This window comes from Dipodomys spectabilis, unplaced genomic scaffold, assembly GCF_019054845.1.
Source record: "Dipodomys spectabilis isolate Male_0828 unplaced genomic scaffold, ASM1905484v1 ptg000061l, whole genome shotgun sequence".
In the NCBI taxonomy this organism is placed as follows: Eukaryota; Metazoa; Chordata; class Mammalia; order Rodentia; family Heteromyidae; genus Dipodomys; species Dipodomys spectabilis.
The window spans coordinates 644,440-668,492 of record NW_024870738.1 but is presented as its reverse complement, the minus strand read 5'-3'; the positions used below and the strand labels follow the sequence as shown (position 1 = coordinate 668,492).

General features: G+C 40.1%; 1 protein-coding gene across 4 annotated transcripts in view; it reads left to right on the top strand.

Moving 5' to 3' along the window:
- Positions 1-24,053, top strand: part of Mid1 (midline 1) — a 136,237-nt gene that overhangs the window by 88,930 nt on the left and 23,254 nt on the right. For 3 of the 4 annotated variants that reach the window (XM_042680528.1, XM_042680525.1, XM_042680526.1), the window contains exons 4-5: positions 14,476-14,583; positions 20,131-20,279. In XM_042680528.1, coding sequence (XP_042536462.1) covers positions 14,476-14,583; positions 20,131-20,279 — 257 coding nt within the window. The remainder of the gene's footprint in view (positions 1-14,475; positions 14,584-20,130; positions 20,280-24,053) is intronic. The other variant, XM_042680527.1, reaches the window with a different exon arrangement.

Genomic DNA, 24,053 nt, shown 5'->3' with positions numbered 1-24,053 from the left:
CTTATTTTATCTCAGTGGAGCTAAAAATTTAATTCCTCATAAAAGTAGTGAGTAATACACACTTGAATGTCTCCCCTTAGATTCAGTATCCTTGCCTTAAAATTACTGATTCATAGCAGATATTGGATCCTTTTTTATATCGATGAGTTCTACTGATAGATTATTAGTAAATTTTCCAATATTTTGGAATGAGGGATTAATCTTAGAAATGAGTGAGTATAAGCCTTAATTGATTTTACCTTCAGAGTAACATTCTAAAGAAAAAATTTTAAAGCATTATCCAAAGTTTTCATTTGTTCATCTTTCTAGTGTAGATGGGTCAGAGTTGACTTGAATCGCTTGTACCTGCCTCTGAAGACAGATTTCCAACTTTAATTCTTATAACTGGCAGCCCAATGGCCGGAAATGGAGAGATCATGGTTTCTCTGATGGATTTTAATGTGATCTCTCCACTGTGTAAAAGAATTCTACTACTCCACACACAATCTTCTTGTCTTGAAACAGTGACCAGTGACGTACTTGAGTGGCTGGACAATGGAAATGTTTTTGGCATATTATAAAATGGCACGTTTTTTAAATGGACATTATAGTAATAGCTCTAACTCAGGTTTCTTAGGAGATGACTTTAGCTCAATGTATCCCAGTGAACATGTCAAAAGTGAGAGAATAGCTCCAAGTGAACAGGTAGAAATCTGGGTTCTCTTATGGTTCATGTTCATTCTGTTCAGAGATAAGCATGATACCAACTGTCAGCCATGGTTTTGTAACTAAATCAAACTTCTTGATATAATGTATAGCTAAAATTATTTCCTTCAATAAGTAGGTATAAAATTGTCTTCTTTGTACCAATCAAGCCCAAACTATCCTTTTGTATAAAATCATTATAGATTATGTGAGAAACTGGATATATCATCTTTTACCTTCATTCAATTGGCTTCTATTTTTAATTGCTAAATGTGGTAGGAAAAACTAAAGACCTTTGTTCTAATTGTGAAATTCCACAGCAAAATAATTGAGTCATGCATATAAAATTTCCATTAACAAGAGTGCAATTGTAGTACTGGTTATTTTCATTTTAAACAAAAATATGAAAAATTTAAATTCAGCTCTTTGGAAGGCCTGAGGCTGCCACTACATGTAAAAGGCTCTCAGCAAGGAGCAACACATAAAAGATTTTTACAGCCAAATGAGCTAACTTCTCAGCCTGGGAATTTATTATAAAGCTTTTACTGTACCTGCAAAATCCTTTTCACCATATATGACATCAAATTCATGTATATGAGGTGATGAACCTATCATGACTCCCTAATTCTCTGACTAGGCAAGGTGGTTATTGGGCTGCTATAAGTCCATGCAGGGAAGTCTCTAGTCAACTTCCACAGGATTGGGAAGATGGTTCCTCTTTTTTGCTTGCAGGTAGCAGGAGAGGATTAGTGTATAAAGATGTTACAATTCCACAACCACGTAGTAGTAGTGGAAGGAAAGCAAAAATGGTGGCACTTAGGCAAATGTGCATGAAAGACAATTATGACCATGTGATAATTATCCCAACAGTCATTTAGTGTAAATGTCTTTCAAATGATCATACATGTATGGCTTGAAGCCAGATATAACTAAAATCAGCAAGTAAAGAAAATGAGTTTGAGCTGGGTGTGATAGCTCATGCCAATAATCCAGCACTCAGGAGTTAAAGCAGGAGGATTGATAGCACAAGACCAGCCTGCTCTATGGTGTGTGTGTGCCTCTGTGTGTGTGTGTGCCTCTGTGTGTGTGTGTACTAGTCACTGAACTTCTACCCAAGTCAAGTGGCAGAATTTAAAGAAGTAATTAGAAAGCTACATCCTCAAGGGGAATAGGGAATCTCTCACTGAGTTATGTAGAAGCCACCATTAACAAAAAAGCTCACTGAGCTTTACAGTTGAGACAGGGAACCTTGTGGTCTTATGAACTGTTCTTAAATCTTTGACCATTAACTGTTGACCTAGTAACCTCAACTTCTTGGAGATGACAAATTCATTTCCTCTAGTAAAACGGCTAGGGGCATAGCTCAAGCACAGAGCACTTGCCAAGCAAGTATAAGGCCCTGAGTTCAAATCCCAGTACCATTAAAAATCCTAGAAAATCAAATAAGGTTCTTGTGTTCTGCTTCTCCAGGAAATTTGAGGTTTATATATAAAGATTAACACCTGAACTATACCACAGAACCAGTAGTTTATATTATAACTTCGCACTAAAATATATGTTTGTATGTTAATAATTTCTAACATTTAAAGAGAATATGACATATTACAAATTTTGACATTTGCTTTAAGAGTCTAGCTTCATACCTAGAATTTATTTTAGGCCTGAGACTTTAGATTGGAAATCAAAACAATATTGCAATGTTCGGGAGAACCTGAGTTCTATGTACTATGCACTATTTGTAAGTTTAATTTATTAGATTTATAAGAGCTACTTAAGGACTTAGGAAGGATTAACTGGTTAGGGCTTTAATTTTATCCTGTGAGGGATTTGAATTGCTCATAAAGTAAATTGAACATGTTACATTTGTAAATGTAGTTTAAAATACCGTAGGAATTTGGTGGTAAAACTTGGAAAGATGACACCCAGGAGGAGAGGACTGAGTGGAAGAAGTGCATGAGGGTATTTTCAGAGCTAGAAAAATGTTTTATATTTTCACTGAGCTGTTCATAGTGTTAGTTATCAAAATCCGTGCAACAATCTCTTGATACAGTATGTAAATATATGTAAATTTGCCTCAACTTCAAAAAAATGTGTTAAGAATTTAATTAGCTAATTTCTGTATAGAATTGATTGTCCAATGAAGTTGAGTTTATTCAATGCGCATGAATCAAACATTGATTCACTCAAGGACCTCCTCTGAATGATTCTTCTTGGTTTTATACAATTGGTTGAATTTATAACTAGACAGTGAGATTCGTGATTTGACTTTAAAAGCTTGAGGGAAAATGCAGTTAATGGCTCATATAGATGTGGTCCTTGGGCAGATATCCGGGTGTAAGTTGGTATCTTCTTGGTAGAGCAAGTAGCTTCTGACAGTTGGTGATCACCTGGTTCCGGCTCTCCTCCAGCACTGGCATATTTGTGCATATACACAAATTCACACATCAGACAAATTTTCTATCCAAAAGACTGAAACACCCCTCGCCCCTTTAATGCAGGGATGGCACTCTACCACTTGAGCTGCAGTTCCACTTCCAGCTCTTGGCTGTTTAATTGAGGATGTCTCAGAGACTTTTTTGACCAGGCTAGCTCCCAGTCACAGTCTTCAGATGGCAGCCTCTTGAGTAGCTAAGATTATAAGCTGCTCAGAAAAAATTCCCTTCCTGAGAAGATGTTCCCCAAGACAGTGTTTCTGCAATGGCAGATTTCAGAAGCCACATATCCCTAGGGGTACTTTGTAAGTGACAAAGACAGGGAAACCTTGCCCAGGCTGAGGGCTCTGCCATTAGACCAGGGTAAGAGGATGGAGGTGGCAAAAGGAAGTAAAAAGGAGAGAGCAGTCTACAGAGGGAGAACATCATTTCTGAGCCCTGAAAGAGGTCACAGAAGGGCTTCCCCTCCCTCATTATATCCCCTTTCTTTCCTTTTGATTCTCTAGGATACTCATTTCTATCCTTTGTGGGTTGTAAAAGAAAATATGAGCCAATAGCCACTTAGAATTAAGTTGGAAAAAAGACTTAAAGCAGAACGATTTGATAGATTTTGAGGGACTTAGTCAAACTAACTCTGATATCAGACTCTTATTGCACATGCGTGTATATGCATATACACACACACTTCACATTCTCAAAAATCAGCAATGAGAAAACATCTGAAGTCCTTAAGTTTTGCTTCATGTATTATTACTGGTACACTGGTAGCATCCTCCATGTTTGTGGAACAAGTCAACTTCATTTCCTCTTACTTCTATTCCTTAGCTGATAAGGTTATTCAAAAAATCTCTGGAAACCAATAACTTTGATTTCCTATACTTTAACCCAGGGTGGGGAGAGAGGGAGGGAAAGAAGTAAAACTTACAACTAAGAAGCCGGTACCACATAGCAAGTTGGCCTTTTGGATTTTGGTGCAAACTATTTCCTTTTTTAGCATGTTATCTGAAGCTAATGAAGCCAAATGGATGCTAAAGGAAGATAGTTTCTGGGCAGTTCCTTCTTAATGTCTGTCATGAATATGAGCTCATCTGATTGAAAAACAGCCATGCAGATAGTGTCCACAGATGTTCCTGTAAAGAGGACACATGCAAATACTAATCTGGAATCAGCCTCTGGCTACTGAAACAAAGGATCACTTTAATTTTTGCAGAATAAAGTACTTTTTCCTTCTGTTTTTCATGAAATGGCCTTAAAGAATTCCTCTTGTTTGTGGTTTCAGAAAAAAAATCAGAACTATGCCAATGAGGCCCGCCTTTCAGGGTTCTATTAAACAATAAGAAAGCTTTGTTCTTGGCAATAAAATTAAAGCAAGCAGTGTTTCCATTACCTGGCAGGATGCCCTACCCAGCCCCCACCCGACCCTAAGCCTGACACATGAACAGTCTTCTGTTTCCCAGGTAGGAAAGTGAGAAGGGAACATCTGTCAGGCTTGTATATAGAAATAGACAGTGACCTTTCAGGTAATGAAGGAAGGGAGAAAGTGAAGGAAGGAAAGCGGGTGGGGAGGAGGGAGAGAATTTCTTTTTCAAGTGCTCCTTAACTCAGACTTTCAAAAGATAATGTTATGCTGCAGAGGCTTAAAGCTCTAAAACCATGGTTTTAGAAAGTCAATAGTAATTTCACCGTGAGGTGAAATGATGGAAGCAACAGGTCTGCAGATAAGGAAATATCTCTTTGAGTCCAGCTTTCTGGAGTTTTATGTTTTCTTTCCCAAGCAACTTTACCAGCCATTGCCGAAATCTAGACGAGTTCCGGTCTGTTAGGTTGCAGGTTGCCTGCGGTCCTGAAGTCAGGAATGGTCAAGGCCAAGAGAGGAACAAACTGCCGATGCAGGCTGTGCCTAGCCTCACAATTAGTCCTCAGGCGCTGCAGCACAGCAAGCGGGCTGACCAGAACACAGCCCTCCCTGGCCTTCACTGGAGCTCATCTCAATGCGGTCATCTCAGTAAGCATGTGTGAACTACCACAGCCAAACGCCTCTGTACAATTAATATACACTGGTAACAAATGAGACGCCCATATTGTGGTCTTAGCGCTGTATCCTTGGACTTTTTGTCCCTTGGCCTGAGGGCTTTTTCTGTCTCCAATTCCAGAGAAGAGTGGATGTTCACCTCAAGCTCTGCAGCTCTAGCTGTCCCCTGTGGATTAAGTGTCCCACTTCCTCCCTACAGTGGCTTACTGGAATTGATCTCCAATTGCCCGAGTGTCCTTAGTAAGGCTCATGTCACTGGCTTCATCCCTTTCCCTGCTTCACTCCGCTACTTCCTATTGGTGCTTCTTGGCAACTGTCTGTACTTCCTTCCTTGTCTTCTAACTTTCTTCAATGAGAACAGAATCACCAGCCACCTCCGAAATGAAGTGATAGCACACATCCCTTTCCTGATCATGACCATGTTCAGTTTCTAGAAACCCTCCTCTTTTTTACTGTATTTAGATGAACATAAATATTAAGTACTAGGCAGAAAAGATATTAAATAGCCAGTTTATGAGCATCTGCTGATATTCTGAAGCAGTAACAACTAGGCAAGATTTGTACAAATCACTTGTGGATGCATCATAAAGACAGAACAATCCAGGCACCCTTGGCTCACACCTGCAATCCTAGCTACTCAGGAGGCTGTTATCCGAAGATTGTGGTTCAAAGCCAGCCACCCCAGGCAAGAAAATCCACGAGACTCATCTCCAATTAACGAACAAAAGTCCAGAACTGGTAAAGTGTTCAAGTGGTAGTGGCTGGAGCAGTAGAGCATTAGCTTTGAGCAATAGAAGCTCAGGGACAACACGTAGGCCCTGAGTTCAAGCTCCAGGGATGGCACACACACACAAAAAAACCACAATAAAGACAGAATAAGACTTAACATTTTCCACTTGCACTTCTAGGTTTCTGTTTAATAAGTGATATAATCAAATATATTTCACTCAGTGAATGGAATAGCAAAGACGAGGGATATGATCCTCATTTTCTAGAACTTTGTGGAAGACCAGATGACATCTATATTTAAATAACCCAGCCTGAATTGGAGTTTAACTTAGTATTTTTCCAGTGCAACACTGTTCAGGAATCATGGCACAACAGCTAAAAAGAATGCCACTTAATGAGAAATGACATGTAAGATTGCAAGTAATTAATATAAGGCCATGGAATAAAAGTTTCCTCTTTCCATTAGAAACAACTTCCTCTCTTGGAATATATCACCACATCTTCCCTGGTACTTTATCAGTGATCATCCTAAGTTAATTTTTCACCCTCAAAAAAAAAAGGCTGATTTTTACTAAAGATTTTTTTGAAAATTACTTAATAATACATGACTATGTTTGAGAAAATATATGAAAACTAGAGATAAGTGCTCATGACAGATTAATAGATTTAAAAAAAAATTCCGTGTGCCCAGCCCAAACGGAAGGGTGTAGAGCATTTGTTTTATTAAGTGTATAATTAATAAGAAAAAGGAAGGGAGGAGATTATTATTTTTGAATGAATTATGAGTAACACCTTCCATTCTGCTTCTTCATTTCGGAACAGCTTTGAACAAAGTTACCATTACACACAAAAGGAGAAATCTATGGTATTAACACCAAGGTAAAGCTGAAGTTAGCTGAGTGTATAGGAAAAAACATCTCAGGAAGGACAGCATTTGTTAAAACTCTGACAAATCGGCATCAGGGAGATGCTAAGAACCAGGTTGCAAGTATATCATTTTTAAATTGGAATCCTATTAATTCAGTAAGCATAGCAACTATTCATGCCTGGAAGGAAGATAGTTAATACTGATGGAACACCTATTATGCCCCAGATTGTACAAAGATCTTATTTTTGAGAATAAGCAAACATTCTCAGATTCAATATATTTTTCACATCTATAGCCCTTTGACTCTGAAGCCCTTGATCTGTTCCTCACACTAGAGGTTGGCAAACCACGATCCTCAGACTAAACCTGACCTATGTCCTGTTTTTGTAAGTACAGTTTTATTGGAACACAGTCAGACCCATTTGGTTTCACATTGTCTGCAGCTGCTTTCTCGTTCCAACAGTGGAGTTGAATAGCTGAGGGACCATATGGCCCATAAAGTTAAAATATTTATTGTTTCGCACTTTGCAAGGAAAGTTACCCAACTTCTAGTCTACACCATGGAAGACTCTCCTGCCTTCCCTATCCCACCATCCAGTTGTTTAAAAGGCAGCCTTCACGGGATCTATTTGGGATTTAAAAATGTCAAAGATTCTAGAGTTAGTTCAGCTTCTTGTTATAACGTCCAGCATCATTAATTAATCAGATAACCAGCATAGGCTGGCGGATCCAAGAGTCTGTAACTTTAATTGTACATAAACATTCCAGATGAACAGAGCTGATGAACAACAGTGATTTTGAACATAGTGTTGTAATTGCCATGTGCCAAGCATGTTTCAATGGCTTTCCATGTATTCATTCATTAGTTCTTGCCAAGGTTTCTGAGCCTTGATTCTAGTGACACTTGTGATGGCCAGTTCTCTTTTGTGAGATCCTGTGCATTGTGGGATAGTTAGTAGCATCACATTTGTTCTGCTAGGCAACAATTCATATTTCCTTATTATGTAGATAAGAAATTTAAATGGTAGGTAGTATAGGTAAACATCTAAGAACATGCAGCTAGTAAGTAATAAAGACCTAGTATTTCAATCTGAGGAAAACTTCCCAAGGCCCCGAGCTCTGAACCATTGCCTCGTTTAGCTCTAGTTCTCTCTAAATTATTTTACCTTATTTGAAAATTTTGCTTGGCTGATGATGAATTAGCAACAGCATAACCAACATCTTGGGTGGCCGTGTTCTGTATGCAACTCATGGGAGTGAAACATCTTGGTTTGAAAGTTTTAGGCACTAGCAGTAGCATTTTTGCTAGGCAATTGTATTGCCTTTTAATTCTTTATAAGAATTTTATATGCTGTTCACCGCAGTGTGTCACTATTTCTAATGGGATAGCAATGCCTTTTCCAACATAATCTTGGAAACCTCAAGAAAAAAAAGACATATCATGAGGTTCCTGGGAGTTGTTTTTATCCATAGCAGCTAGGTAACAGATTCCTGTCTTTATAGTTAGTCAGTATGTGGACCTGAACTTTTTTAGACTAAATTATTTTCTACCATGGTGCTCTGCACTAAAGACCAGATTTCACATAGCTTATATCTACTGTAATACTATGATCATTTCCTACCAAAAACACTTTACGTAGGGATTCCATATTTTATTTTTCTGAAAGCTCAAAAATGTTCATCAAAAAGGATTAAATATTGATCACTAGAGATATAGCTTAGGCATGGGCTGGGCCATGTACAAGACCATGGGATTGATTCACAGCACCGCAAAACAGTTAAATACTAAATGAATGTACTGAACATTAAAAATTATTGTCTTATGCTCTGTTTTTTCCTTCAAAGGCAGAGACCTGCCTCCTTTGTCTGTCTGTCTGTCTGTCTCTCATTCTGACTTCCTCTACCCTACCCACTTGAGTTAGGTCCTCCAATATTTGATTTTGGTATAAGAGAGTTTCAGGGTAAAGCTCTCTCTCTCTCTCTCTCTCTCTCTCTCTCTCTCTCTGTCTGTCTCTGTCTCTCTCTATATACACACACACACATATGTATGTATTAGATGAATTACAGTAATATTTCTGCTCTGACTCAATTCTCCTTGGCTCAGTTTTATATACAAACCAAAGTATTAGAATCCCTTTCATTGTTCCTTCTGGCAGCTCTGTCTGACTTCTGCCTCAGGGTCTGGAATGTTCATCACAGCTGCCTTTGGCAATAAAACGCAAAGCACCCTCAGATCCTCATATTTCTCTTTGCACCTGGTCAGCTGTGCACAGCAGGGGGCAGGGCCCACGTGCACACAGCGTTCCCGCCCACCCTCTGCTCCCCTTGCTGGCCAAGTATCAATCGGCTTATCCATAGCTCACTTGGGTTTTGGTTACTCCAGTCCTGGCCAACTTAATTAATCTGGAAAGAAGTCCTGTGGTGTGTGTTTTTGAGGATGGTGAGATGACTTTGCCGTGTTTACAATAGCACTAATCCCTTCAAATTTGAGTGCGGGATCAAAGTTGTATATGCTTTGTAATAGAGACAAGTACTTTTGAGCCCAAACAATAACTACAGCATACATAACAGTATATGTAAATAAGCTTCGAATTTTCCCAAAGCCACCTTAATTTAAACCAGTATAGGATGGCCCAGCGTATGCTTTCACCATGCGAATGCAATCTAGGCACTCTTTACAGAGTTAACGTTCGCCTTTTAAACCCACAGAATCTTTGGTAGTGATTTCAAAGAGAGCAAAGTTCAGAGTCTTGAGGATCATGTTTGATGTACCATTTCAAGACTGCACTAATTGTAAAGAAATTTGGTACAGGCCTCCTGGCTTGCACAACTCTGGGGGGTCACCATTCTTGTGGCATTCCAACCGAATTACGTAACAGAGCAGCTAGCTTTCCTCAACCCCCTGAAATAAGATTTCCTGTCTCCAGCATATTGGGCTTATCCTGTCTTGAGGTCACTCGAGCCTTTCTATCTGTGTACAAACAGGAAGTGATCTATCAAGTCAGTGTTTCCTTTTCAAAGGAGGAATTAGGAAGTTCTATTTGGAAAGTGTGGGCGGATAGTGGCTAACCTATTTGAACAACGCATTACCAAATGAGAAAATTAAGTTTTCACTAAGATACTTTAGTCCACTTTTACCTGTGAGAACGGACTACATCCTTCCCTAACTGATGTTCCCTGGAAGAGTTTCATAAAATAATTCTATAGATTTCACGTGTGTCTGAAATCTAATGATGTTTATACCCTGCAATGAACCTCTCATTTTGCAATTGAATCTATGTCAAAAGAGCAAGGTTTTGGAAATTCTACTTAGAAACCATTGGCTGCTAAAGCACATTTCACAAACACGTAGTCCAATTTTTAGTGTGTCTATGTAATTAAATCTCTTTAATGTTTATACATATTTGACAAGGAAAAAAAATGTGCCCTCTTTACCCCACACCTTCCACAAAATCCTGTAACACTATTACACCATAAAACTTAACAGCGGGCACACTCATGGTATTATTAACTAATTATGTGTAACTACATCTCTAGAAAGGAAGGTAAACAGCGGGACTGTCACTGACTGTTGGTGTCCAATATAAGCTTTGCTAGAGCAGAACACACTTTACTGTTGGATTGGATCTGTGGGATCTGTGGGCCACAAGGGCCAGGCCTGAGTGCTCCCCTTTTGCGCCCACTTCATGATTCAGCTTTCTCCTTTCATTCACACTGTAAAGGATCACAATGTCACGGTCTGAGGAGCAGTAAAATCCCCCGAGGAATAGCAGGAATTGGGTCGGCAACTCCCTACAGGCAAGACTTCTGCTGTGTCCTCCTTATGTAATTTCCCTTCCAAGTCTACCCTTCCCCCTCCGAAAATACTTCAGTCAGTTACGGACATAGCAGACAGCTATGTTTGTGATTTACAGGAATTTTAGACTATAGAGTCTGTGAACATGGACATAGCCCATCCCGAACTATTGCCTCTAGAGAATATGGGTGCAGACCTCTATCTTCCCGCCTACCCTATGTGCAGCACTTACTGATCCACTGTGAAAACCCACTAGCTATAGTGACTAAAAGAACACTAGTCAGTGCTGAATGATAGACTGGCTGGATGATAGTGCTGCCCTTTCCAAGAAGAGTTTGAAGTGTTTTGTAAAAGTAGGCAGGACTTGAGCTGGTGTGGGATTGGCTAAGACACTTCAACCTCAGATAATGTGTGAGAGTCAGTAAAAAGAGGTGAGAATACATTTGCAGTTGAGAAAGAATAAAGATTGGCTTTTAACTGTAACAGCATGAACTAGAGTATGTGCAAAGAGATGAAGTTGGTACTAAGGAATAAAAGATAACCCTGAGGAGATAATGATGCATTTCAGGCGAAAAGAAGCTGTTTATAAGATGGAGAGAGAGTGCATGCTCAGTACATATCAGAGGCCCAAAGAGGAGCAAGACAAAAACAACTGAGTGTCAGAACGTGGGGCTGATGTGATAATAATATTCATCTCTATACTTGATAGAAAGCTAGCCGTGAGGGCGCTGACATGGACAGAGGTCCATTTTCAGCTGTATTTTGTCCTGAGAAGCCATGGGCTCTGAATGAAGGAGTATTGCCCCACTTTTAGCATGTTTCAAAACTGGGATACAGTAGTCACCCATAGCTAGGCATCATTCCTAATTTTTTCTGTCCCACTACTGCCTTTCATTTAGACACTAAGGAAGAGCTGGATAACACAAACTTGGAAGTGTAGGAGGAAGGGTTATTTCATGCATCCTTAGATTGGCCCTACTCAGAGCATGTCTATCATCACAATTTGATTTCTGATTCAAAAGTTGTGAATCCAAAATGAAAGGAGCTGCAACCTTCTAAACCAAACCCAAGAACCTGGAACACCTGAATATATTGCACGAAACCCATAAACTGTACTATATTTGAATTAATGCTTTGTATAAGAAATGAAATCCAATCAGATCGTTAACACTTTAATGATACTATGAAATATCAAAACTGAAAAACTTCATCGTAGTTCAGTGACATTTTTATAATACAGAATAATACTTAACTTCTATTATTTAACCTTTAGGGCTACAAGAATGCTAGAGTTAGCAAAAATTTGGAGGCTCATCAAAGTAGAAAAAGAGATTCAACTTTTCTGGTTTCAAAGTAAAGTTCAGTCTGTATTCTTTGAAAAATCTAGGGACAATACTTGGCTAAAATTAACAGATCATGTTCCTAAATTTCTGAGATTTTATGTTTTGAGGTAATGGTGATTATGGTGTCACATTTCCCAGAATATATTTGCCTCAACAAAGTAGATTTAAATCTACTTTTAAAAAATGAAATCAGCCTATCCAGTCTAAAAATCAAATAGTGAAAATTTGGACTAAACTAACTGTGTCTGAAAGGCAACTAGAACACTTTTACTACCATAGAGGAAGTCTATGTGATATTTGTTGTGAGAGTAGAATGAATCCTATTAAGAGGGAACATCAAGAGATGGGTATTGGTGCTCATGCCTCAAATCCTAGCTTCTCAGGAGGCTGAGAGCCGAGGATCACAGTTTAAAGCCAGCCTGGGCAGACAAATCTGAGAGAGTCTTAACCTGTAAAAAGCCAGAAGTGGAGGTGTGGCTCAGATGGTCAAGTGCCAGTCTTGAGTGAAAAAGCTAAACAAGAGTGTGAGACCCTGAAGTCAAATCCCCACAGCAGGGAACAAAGGGACAAGGGGAGAGTCTAGCCAAAAGTTTCGTCAAAGAATCTTTGTGCTACTTTCCAAAAGTATCAGTATTACAGCCCAAAAATTGCTCCCATGTGCTCATGTTATCAATATGATCAGTCATTAAATTCATTTCATGCTCAAAAAGAAAGATAACTTTATTTAGTGTGTCAAACCTTTGATAGCTAAATTTATTTGAGAAACCTCAAGAGTCGCTAGAAGTGATAACATGATAGTAACAGTAGGAGAACAATTACTGAGTATAGCGATTATCTTCCTTGAAGCCTTAATCTGGTGTTGTGTGTGTGTGTGTGAGTGTACACATGAAAGTGCTCACATGTGCTAATATTGAAGCTTGAACTCGGGGTCTTTCACTTGACATTTTCATTCAAGGCACTCTACCACTTGAGCCACACCTCCAGTTTTTGAGGCATTAGTTTGAGTTCTCCATGCAAGTCAATGCATCTGTCATTTTGCCTTCATTATTCAGACAGCCCTTTAGCAAATAACCTCTGTGTACCAATTGAGAGCTTAGAACAGAGCCTCGTCTCTACGAGATATGTTAGACTAAGCAGTGTCATTCTTTGCGATATTACAACTTTCATAGATGTGCTAAAATAATAAAGCGCAGGCATGTTGTGTTCTTCTCCCACAGCTGTGCTTTTTTTGAGTTTCTGTTTGTGAAGACAGATTTCAGATTGTCATGTGGTAGAGGAAATAACACGTACAGAGTATTTCCCAAGCCTAGTTGCCAAGAATGAGCTAATTGTAACTCTGCTTTGCATACAATGAGTCTCAACATTTTCAAGTATGGACTGTTGTATACAGATATACCCTTGCAGGAGAAAAGAGTGCCTTCATTTGTACAATGTTGCTCTTTCTCTTTACCGAGAGTAAAATTTAAAATCATGTCATAAAATTAACACAACCTCAAAATTATCTTTGTATATTTTCTGCTATCATTATAAATCTGAAACTGATGGCTATATTTAAAAGAAATTTTGCACGAAATATGATGTAAGCTTGGAAATTGTCTTTAAAAGTCATTAGTAAATGTCCTCTAAAATAAGATTAGCTATTTTTAAAAAAAAAAAAAAAAAAGTAGGACAGACTTACCACGTTTTTTTTCAAGACATAAAGGTCAGAATTACAAATATATTTCACTTGTCAATCCCATTCTGTTTCCAACTAATTGATAATGGCAGTGAACTCGTTGTTTGGAAATGCTCTGAGGCTAAGTCTAACTTAGCAGACAAGATTGTTGTCATTAGTTAATAATGGTTTCTAAGGATGGAAGTCCTACATTTGCTATCTTTGGGAAATAATAAGAGTTGACATTTAAAAAATACTTTTAGCTAGGCACTGGTGTCTCATGCGTGTAATCCTCACTAAGCATTTGGCTGAGATCTGAGGATCAGTGTTCAAAGCCTGCCCGGTCAGGAAAGTCCATGAAACTCTCTTCTCCAGTTAACCACCAGAAAACCAGAAGTGGCGCTGTGGCTCCCAGAGGTAGAGTGCTTACCTTGAATGAAATAGTTCAGGGACAGCACTTAGGCCCTGAAGTCAAGCCCCATGACTGACCAAAAAAAAAAAAAAAAAAAAAATAGTTTTAGAGCCGGCATGGCAGCATGTAACTGAAATTCTGGCTACTTACCAGCGTGGAGATGGGAAGTATCTTAGTTCAAGGCTAGCCTAGGCAAAATGTTCCCGAGGCCCCATCTCAACCAACGACAAACTGGGGTGTGATGATGCACATTTATACTCCAAGCTATACAGAAGGCAGACATGGGAAGATCATGGTCAGAGGCTAGCCCTGGGCAAATTTGAGACCCTATCTGAAAACGAAAACTTGAAGGGTTGGGGTATGGCTTAAGTGGTCGAATGCTTATCTAGAAAATGGGAGGCCTTGACTTCAAACCTCAGTACTGCCAAATATCTATGTTTAGACATTGCTTGAAACACAGTAGTCTCCATTAAAAATAACACTTACCTGAAGACAAAGACTAAATTCACTTCATTAATTCTCTAGGTTAATGCAGCACGTCAAGAAGCCAAATTGACTGAAGAGTGCGATCTTCTCATTGAGATCATTCAGCAAAGACGGCAAATTATTGGAACCAAGATCAAAGAAGGGAAGGTATGATTTCTAGGACAGATTTCCCATTCTCCACCTGGAGGAAACATAGTTCCATGTACTTCAGTGACTTTGGAAGCATTCCCCATTCTCTCTTTCTATACTTGCCCCAGTTTCCTCTCAAGTCTTTATCTTAGTCCGTTTTGGTTAATATCACACAACATCTGATATTTCACAATACATAAAGAAAAAGAGCTTCATTTGTCTTCATGGTTCTGGTAGCATGGCACCCATATCTGATGAGGGCCCCTCGTGATGTTACAATATGACTGAGAAGCAGAAGGAGACATGGGCATGTGCAAAAGAAGCCAAGGACTTGGGTAGACTTATTTACAACCTGTTTATGGGTAACTAACCTAATCCCACCATATTGAATCTACTTTTTGGAGTGGAGTGCCCATTACTCAAAATGCCTCTCAAAAGCCTCACCCACTCTTAACACTATTACACTTGGGACTAAGTCTCAACATGAGCTTTAATGGGGGCAAACCATATTTAACCCACAGCATTTTTTTTTTGCTGGTCCTGGGGCTTGAACTCAAGGCCTGGGTGCTATCCCTAAACTTTTGTGCTCAAAGCTAGCGCTCTACCACTTGAACCATAGCTCTACTTCTGGCTTTTTTCCAGTTAATTGGAGACAAGAGTCTGGTGGAGCTTTGTGATCTGTGTTGGATATGAGCTGTGATTAACAAACTCAGCTTCTTGAGTAGCTAGGATTACAAGCATGAGCCACCAGTGCCTGGCTTTCATTTCTACATTTTTAATGTTTTTGTATTGCCAGTCCTGGGGCTTGAACTTAGAGCCCAGGTGCTATCTCTGAGCTTTTCTGGTCAGTGCTAGAGCTCTACCACTTGAGCCATAGCTTCACTTCTGACCTTTTCTGGTTGATTAGAGGTACAGAATTTCAGACTTTCCTACCCAGGCTGGCTTTGAACTATGATCCTCAGATCTCAGCCTCCTCAGTAGCTAGGATTACAGGCATGAGCCACTGGTGCCTGACTAAATTTTTACATTTAATTCTAAACTGACAAATTACAGTTGTATATATTGTATGGTCCAAGGTGATTTATGTCTCCAATATGGAATAATTAAATCAAGTTGACTAATATATCCCTCATCCCTCACTTCACTCATGGGGGGGGGGGGTTGAAATTTAATCTCTTAGCAAGTTCTGAATATACAGTTCATTGTTTTATAATGTATACCAAGCTGTACACTATACATCTCAATTTAAAAAAAAATAGTAAAAGCTGGGTGCTGGTGGCTCACAACTATAATCCTAGCTACTCAGGAGGCTGAGATCTGAGGATAATGGTTCAAAGCCAGCCTGGGCAGAAAAGTCTGTGAGACTCTTATCTCCATTAGCCACCAGAAAACTGGATATGGCACAGTGGCTCAAGTGGTAGAGTGCTCGCCTTGAGCTGAAGAGCAAAGGGACAGTGCCCAGGCCCAGAGTTCAAGCCCCATGACTGACCAAAAAAAAAATAGTAAAGAAAAGGACTTTTTTCCTATTTGTGGCTTTGTAGTACTATATTCGTATTAGTGCCTTATTGCTGCTGCAACAGATTATTATAAACTTGGTTCCTTAAAATAACCCAGATGTATTATCTGTTCCCCAACTCCTCTGACACTAATTTTTCTTCTTCTGGTTTTACTAGAATCACCCACTTACTCCAATATCACTTCCTTGTCTCCAGAAAACACCATCTGCAAGGTCCCTTTTATGTGGAGACAATCTCGTCTCCAGAAAACACCATCTGCAAGGTCCCTTTTATGTGGAGACAATGTATTCAAAGATTCCTGAGGTTACAGTGTAGACATCTTTCAGTATCCCTTATGCAACTTGCATTGACACTCCACCACAAGTTCCCAGCCCAAACAACTTCTTTTCGCCTTCCTCGTTTGTACTCCCCAGCATGAGTTTCTCAGACTACATCAGAATCATGGAGAGTGACCCAGTGTCAGTCACAGTGGTACTTGGAGTTCATGCTTGGATGCATACACAATAAGATGGCAAAGTAAATAGGAGACAGCTGGACTGAAACAAAATCATTATCTCCATGGGGACAGAAAGAAGACAAAATTGCAAAGCTGTGACGGTGTCTAGAGACACCAGCTAGTGCCTTTTGGTCTAGAACAGACCAAAGTAGCTCTAGCCTTAATAGTTGTGGTTAAATCTTCATGAAGCTTTTGGGGAAAAGATGTAGAAGTGCTCCAGATAGGCTAGGAATGGAAATCGGGTTCATTGCTTAGCGCCATGGACTTTACAAGATTTGTTAGTTCATTAAATCAAGATCTTTGCCCTTGTCTGCCCTGTGGGGTATTTTTCTAGTGGACTTTACACTCAGGATTCTGGAACAAATCTGTTGTTGGATTGAGGCTTATATGACAGTCCTTTCTGATATTCTGCGAGAGCCCCAGAAACAGAGAACTAAGACAGGATTCATGAGTACTGATCTAGTCAAAACTCTTGTGGTGTGGAAACATTAGATAAGGCAGGCTGCACAGTGCAGAGTCAGCCATCATGCTCCTCCTTGGAACTGAAACACTAAGCTCAATTCCAAAGCAATGAGTCTTAAACGTCTACAAGTACAGCCAATAAAGTCAGCAGGCAACATTAGAGATTCGTTTTGTGGGAGAATATGAAAGTGACTTTTAAAGAAATTGTCTTAAGATGTTCAAAGAAGTAAGTGAAGAAAGAACTTTGATTTTAAAAGAGGGGAACAACAGTGAGGCCGTGAAAGAAGGAATGAAATGTAAGAAAATACATCCAAACACACAAATTAGTCGTTTTGATGATCACTATGTACATATGTAAATTAAAAGGAACCACAAAAGAAATTTGGAAACTTGAGTTTGGCCCTCCACCTGGAGAACTCCAAAAATACAGAAAGGCACAGCAGAATCTGAATGACAATAAAGCAGGACAGATGTCCATTGAGTTTGAACTCAAAGATTAGGTTACATTGGTTTTTTACACTCTGGTCCTGACCGAAGTAATGATTCACCACTTGCAGGTTAAAATATTTATTGCTTGTTAAAATGCAAATTCCTGCTGTTCTGCCAATTACAGCTTCTTTACTAGAATGTTGGAGGGTGTGCCCAGACATGCACAGTTTTTCTTTAAAAAGATCTCCTGCTGATTTACTCTTTGAGATTGTTTTATTAGCATACATTAGTTATACAAGGGAGGGGTTCATTGTGACATTCTGATACATGCATGTGATGGACTACAGTCCCTCACCCCCCTGTCTTAGTCTCCCTTACTCCCCTCCCCCCTGCTGATTGTGCACATAATTTTGGTAAAACTCCAGTGGAGCCTATCAGATGGAATTGTACACAGACTTATAGTTGAAATCATGCCCCAGATTGTTCTCTCTAGAACAGTTTGATATTTTGTCCCATTTCAATTTATGCATCACTTACTGCTTTTCTTCCCTTTCCCTTTTTCTTTTTATCACTTTGAACTTGAGTATTGTAGAAGACAAAATTGGAGTCATTGTCACATTTGGAATTTGTGTAGTCTCTACTAGACATATCCATCCCCATGAGAAATGCTTGACCTGAAAATTATTTTAGAGATACTGGAGTTTAAATTTGGAGCCTCAGGCTTCCTAGGCTGGCACTCTGCCATCTGAGCCATGCTTCCAGCCTGGCTTTTTGCTGATTATTTTGAAGATGGAATCTTGTAGATTTTTCCACTTGGGCTGCTTTCAAATCTCCATTCTCCAGATCTCTGGCTCTTGCATAGCTAGGATTATACATGTGAACCACTGGTGACCAGAGGCCTGAAAGTTTTCTAAAGGAATAATCTAACGTTAGTTTTTGTTAGTTGTATTAAGCGTCTTCACATTTTCCATGTCATTTAAATTACTCTTTAAGTTGTGCTTAAGCATTCCATTCACATGTACTGGGGACTTCCAAGTTCTTTTTCCTTCTGGAATTTTCCCTTCCTCTGACAGTTTCTAATGGATGTATTCTAATATCCTGAATTGGACTGGATGGCTTCCTTGGCCTCGCCTCTGGATATAATGATGCCAAAAGTTCAGTTCCATTTTGGTGTAAAGTAAGTGGTATTTCACTCAAGCAAGGTCCACAGTTAACCTCCAGGGGAACAGGCACCACACTTAGACCGAGCAAAGCCTTTTACCACGCTTGAGAACAGATACTGTTTGCCCCAAATTTTTAACATTTCTCTTTCTAGCCCTTCATTCGAGATTTTTCTCACCTGCCTGTAATCTTGTGTGTAGCTCGTTAATTGCACATTAACTTCCTTTGTTTGCTGTACATACTTGGAATGGGACGTTCTTTAGAAGCCTCCGGTTCTGACATCTCCTTCCTTCCTTTGCTTCTATTAGCGCTGTTCAGGGATGATAATGATGACTTGGCGAAAGCAGGAATTTCTTGGACTTAGCAGGAATTCTGGAGGGATCCTGAGCCAGCCAGCCTTGTCTGTAAGACAGATTAACCGGCCTCCTCCCTACCCTTTCACCCAAGGCTATTTTCCATTCCGGAATTATCAGAAAGCCAGCCAAAACCATCCCCGGAGTGTGTAGATCGGGGCAGTAGGTGCAGGGCGATTCCAATTAGCAGTCTAATTTTAACTTGGCTCCTGGCCGGAAGGCTTCAGCTCATAGCACATTTCAAACACCAGAGCGACGATCAAGTCGGTTGGTTACCTTGGACTTCATCTTGGCCTGCCTGAGAGGTTATGGTCCATTACACTTGAGGGTCATTTTCAAGCAAGACAGAGTCAGGAATTGGAATGGAGATTGCGAAGCAAGTATGTGTTTTATCCCAACTGGGAACTGCTTATCAAAATAGTTCTTAGTTATCAAGTAAGCACAAAGTGCCTGGAAATGACGTTCCTAGCGAGGGGAAATGACCCAGCTGTGCTTTTTTTGGCTTTCTCTCCTCTGCTCAACAGGAAAAATATTAATCAATGGGGAAAAAAGGCTCCCTTTCTGTTAATTTAACACATGAGTTTTAGTGTGGGAAGTAGCAATACCTAATGCTTTTACATTGCAGTTTTACTACAGTGGATTATACAGAACTTTTTAGAAAACGGTTTTGACTTAAGCTTCAAATTTGCACCTCTAGAATTGCTTTCTTTTCTGGATAGTGCAGCTGAAAGTCCGAGATCAAGAAAGTTCCAGGGTTCCCTATGGTCCTAGGATACTGATGTCAGAGAGTGGAGGAAAGAGGTGTGGTGACCCTTGTGTACACACCACCCGGCGACACCTTTTCCCCTCCATCAACAGGGTAGCAATTAGCAATCCAATGTTTCCTCATAAAACAAATTAGCAACTCTCCTCCAAGGAGATAAAGCATGTCTAAGGATTTAGTCCCGCAATGGGGCTTTGCAAGTTTCCACCTCTCGTGGTATTTACTTTCTGAACTGGGATGGAAAGGCAGCATATGTACAACAAAATGCACGCACCTCAGAAGGGCCCGTCCAGCCTGCTGGCTCTTTTCCCCAAGATTGTGCTGGCCATGTATTCGGTGCTTCTCTGTGCCAACCACGTGTCTCTGTGTCTCTTCTTGCTCAAGGTGATGAGGCTTCGCAAACTGGCTCAGCAGATTGCAAACTGCAAGCAGTGCATTGAGCGCTCAGCATCGCTCATCTCCCAAGCAGAACACTCTCTGAAGGAGAACGACCATGCCCGCTTCCTGCAGACTGCCAAGAATATCACTGAGAGGTTAGTGCAGGTGCCACCTTGGGGGGGGGTTAGTTCCGATCTAGGCACTGGGTCACGTGTACCTGGGGTGTCACTAGTTGGCCTTGCTCTCACCATGCTTTGGTTTTCATTGTCAAGGCCTGAGAACCAGAGAATGGAAGCTGAACTGTGGTCCAAATTCAAGATGCTTCCCTTTGACATGTGCAAAGCCCTTTCAGTAACAGCCCTGAGTTCAATGCCTTTGGAAATCCAGCCCACTGGTTCGAAAGAATCAAAAAAAAAAATCAACCTGTATGTGATGGCATAGACTGTATGGTGTCCTTCACACCTGATCTTATCACACACTTGTAACAGGGACTCCAAGTGGAAGCAAACAGACAAAAGGGAATCTTATCTTTCATAGTAGGCTTCATCTGTCTGAAAACAACAGCCCGTATGGGTGCTGTTCTCTGTGAGGCCCGCTGATACAGATTAAGAAGCCTGGCTTCACCTGAAATGATCAAGGTTGACTCATGTTGGGAGAGAAAGGGCCAAACCATCAACCTCATACTGCCTTCTTTTTAAAATATCCTCTAAGGGTTGGCAAATGCAGTCATATTCAATGTACATATGTGAAAAATGGAACTAGCAAGGCTGCAGGGATAGGTCGGCTTGGGAGAGAAGAAGAGAATGACGAAAGGGGTGATATCGATCAAGAAGCAGCACACTCAAACTGACATGTTGACTTGAAACCCCTTAGCACAAGTATGGAAGATAATCAAAAATACCCTCTATTCCAGTGGTGGGAAGATTTTAAAAAAGTTATCTGATTGGTCAGCCCAGTGGTAAGACTGGCAAGGGTAAATATTCTCCCATTCTATTTGCCTCATTGGCGTACAAATTACTTGGCTCTACAGGTGCAAATACCTGTAAGATCACTAGTGGATCCAAAGAGAAGCACTAGTTAAGCTGGGTGTAGGCAACTCCACATGAATGACAGCTCTAAGCAATGTCCTTAGCCTTGACTTTTCATTCATTTGAACTTTCACAGTCACACATCCTTTAGGCAAAGCAATAATAGAATTCTGCCGTTAAAAGACCTCATTCATGCTAGCAAACTGTCTTTTTATCAGTCATGGGGCTTGAACTCAGAGCCTGGGCACTGTCCCTGAATTCTTTTGCTCAAGGCTAGCTCTGTACCACTTTGAGCCACAGCTCCACTTCCAGTTTTCTGCTGATTGATTTGAGTCTCACAGACTTCCCAGCCTTGGCTGGCTTTGAACTGCAATCCTCCAGATTTCAGCCTCCTGAGTAGCTAGGATTACAGGTGTGAGGCACCAGTGCCTAGCTCTTGGAAACTCTCTTGCAAAGGATCAGAGAGTAAATTTGTTTGGCTTAGTGGGCTAGAAGGTCTTGATCATAACTACTCGACCCTGCCTGCAGAGCCCCACAACAACCATAGATGAATCTGGGAACAAATGGGTGTGGCTGTGTGCCAGGAAAGCCATTTCCAGGCTTCCAGGTGTACTTTGCCAACCTACAGTCTAAGGCTGCATCATCTTATCACTTGAGTTCCATCAGAGAGACATACAGAAAACTTAAATTTATTGAATGCTTACTTGGGTTGAACACTGTGCTAATTCTCAAACTATCATTTAGAGATGAGCATTGACGTTTCCATCCATGTGTCTTTAAGAATGTAGTATGCAGTATTTTCATAACTCGGGTGTAAGTTCTAGCCAACCAACTTCATTGTGTCATTTTCCTATAGTTGGGAAATATTCCCTATGCAGCTGATTCAATACTTATCTCTCCTAAGGTCACAAGTAACAGCTGGCCTGCATCACTTTTATATCTTTAAAATGCTTTCCTCCCTGTTCTAAGAGACGCCAGTTTCTTTCCTTGTGACTCCTAGTTTCCAAGGGCTTAATTGTTTGCTCCGCTCTCATCTGGATCATGTCCAGTTGCTCCATATCCATTCCAGTGTTAAACGCATATACCAGTAATTTTCACTAGACCCAAATGGCATTTACAACTAAGGCCAAGGTTCCCAACTGGGATCCGAGAGTCCACTTCTCTACCCATGACCTGGACAGTCCAGATGAGGTGGCTCCTAGGACCTTGAATTCCTGTGTAGACCCCATAAATTCAACCGCAGGGCAAATGAATAAATTCTCATCTAGCAGATGGGAAAGAAAGTGGCCCTCTCACAAATTGCGAAATTGCACACACGTGATTGCCCGAAGATGCGGCGGCTCCTATCTGGTCCAATTATTGTAGCAAGCCAGTCTCATTACAAATGAAAATGTGCCTTTAATTTCTTTCCAGAAAAGAATATACTTCTGTCATATGAATATATAGTGCCTATAAAAATGGCTTAAGTCCTTGTCCCTTTGTGTGTGAGATTTCTTCTCTACCTATCCCTTATTTTATTATCTTCAAGTACCTGTACAAAGTGGTTTCCATTCAACATGTCAGTTTGTGAGTACACTGCCTACTCTTCTAACTTACCAGTCTTTTTGGGTAATTCCTAAACCTTTGTCCTTCCATTAGTGGCCCTTTAGTTAAAGAGCACTGGGCTGGGAAGAGGAGCAAGAGATTTGAGTTCAAATCTCAAACTACCACTTTTCAAATGTGGTTCTCTGAGTGATTTTCCACTTGGAAAATGGGCCATAATAGTTAGCTCTATTGTAATAACATTGCCTCAGACTCCTCAGAGCAGGTCATAACATGATAAGTACTGTGCATCCTGGCTGTTGGATGTTTTCATGCTTCAATGTGTGATCTACCCCTCCTTGTAGGTTTATTTCAGTGCCTTTCTCTGCTTGCTTCTGTTCTTCAACCCATCATTTAACGTGCTTCTCTAGGTCATGCCTTCCTAATTCTGTCTCCTATTGTGTCTTTCTTGGGTTTTGGCTCCTGTATATTTTCAAATAACCTTTACTCTTCTATTCAAATATGAATGCCAGAATAGACTTTCCATTTTTCAGGGATTCCTGGTGAGACTTAGATAAAATTGTTGTATATCAGTTGAAATGAATATGTTCTCCTATAAGCTGAATCAAAACTGAAAAAAAATCCAATCAGAAACATTAAAAAAAAACAGGAAGAGAGAGAGAGAGAGAGAGCTTCAGTCTTTATATTGTAGGACACACATATGCTGTGGAATCAACCATTATTGGCTTAGGACTTATTTCTTGTAATTATGGACAATTAACACTTGTCAGGTTCCAAGAAGGTGGGAATCCTAGTCATCTTACTTTCATTACAAAGCAATGAGTGAGTGAATAAACACATGTATAAGCAAGACACTTGTTTCTATCTAATGTAACCATAAGGCTATAAGATGTTAGAAAATATTATAACAGTTCTTGTCACATGGTTAATATGCAACAAATACTATTTTGCTCCTTTTCTACTTACTAGGTAAATGCAAATGTAGCACACTGGATTCTCAAGTACAATAACACATAGGCCTTTATTTTGATTGTGTAGGCAACTTTATAACATGTTAAATGAACAAAAGTATTTGCTAAATCCAGGCATAAGAAAGTGATGTGCTACTTGGAAAGAATCTGAAATTACCTGGGCACCAGTGCCACACACCGATAATCCTAACTACTAAGGATGCTGAGATCTGAGCATCTTAGTTTGAAGCCAGCCCAGGCAGGAAAGTCGGTGAGACTCTTATCTCCACTAACCTACCAAAAAAAAAAGTGGAGCTGTGGCTTAAGTGGTAGAGTGCTAGCCTTGAGCACCAAACCTCAGGGACAGTGCCCAAGACCCAGGAGCTGCACCAAAAAATTTAAAAAACTC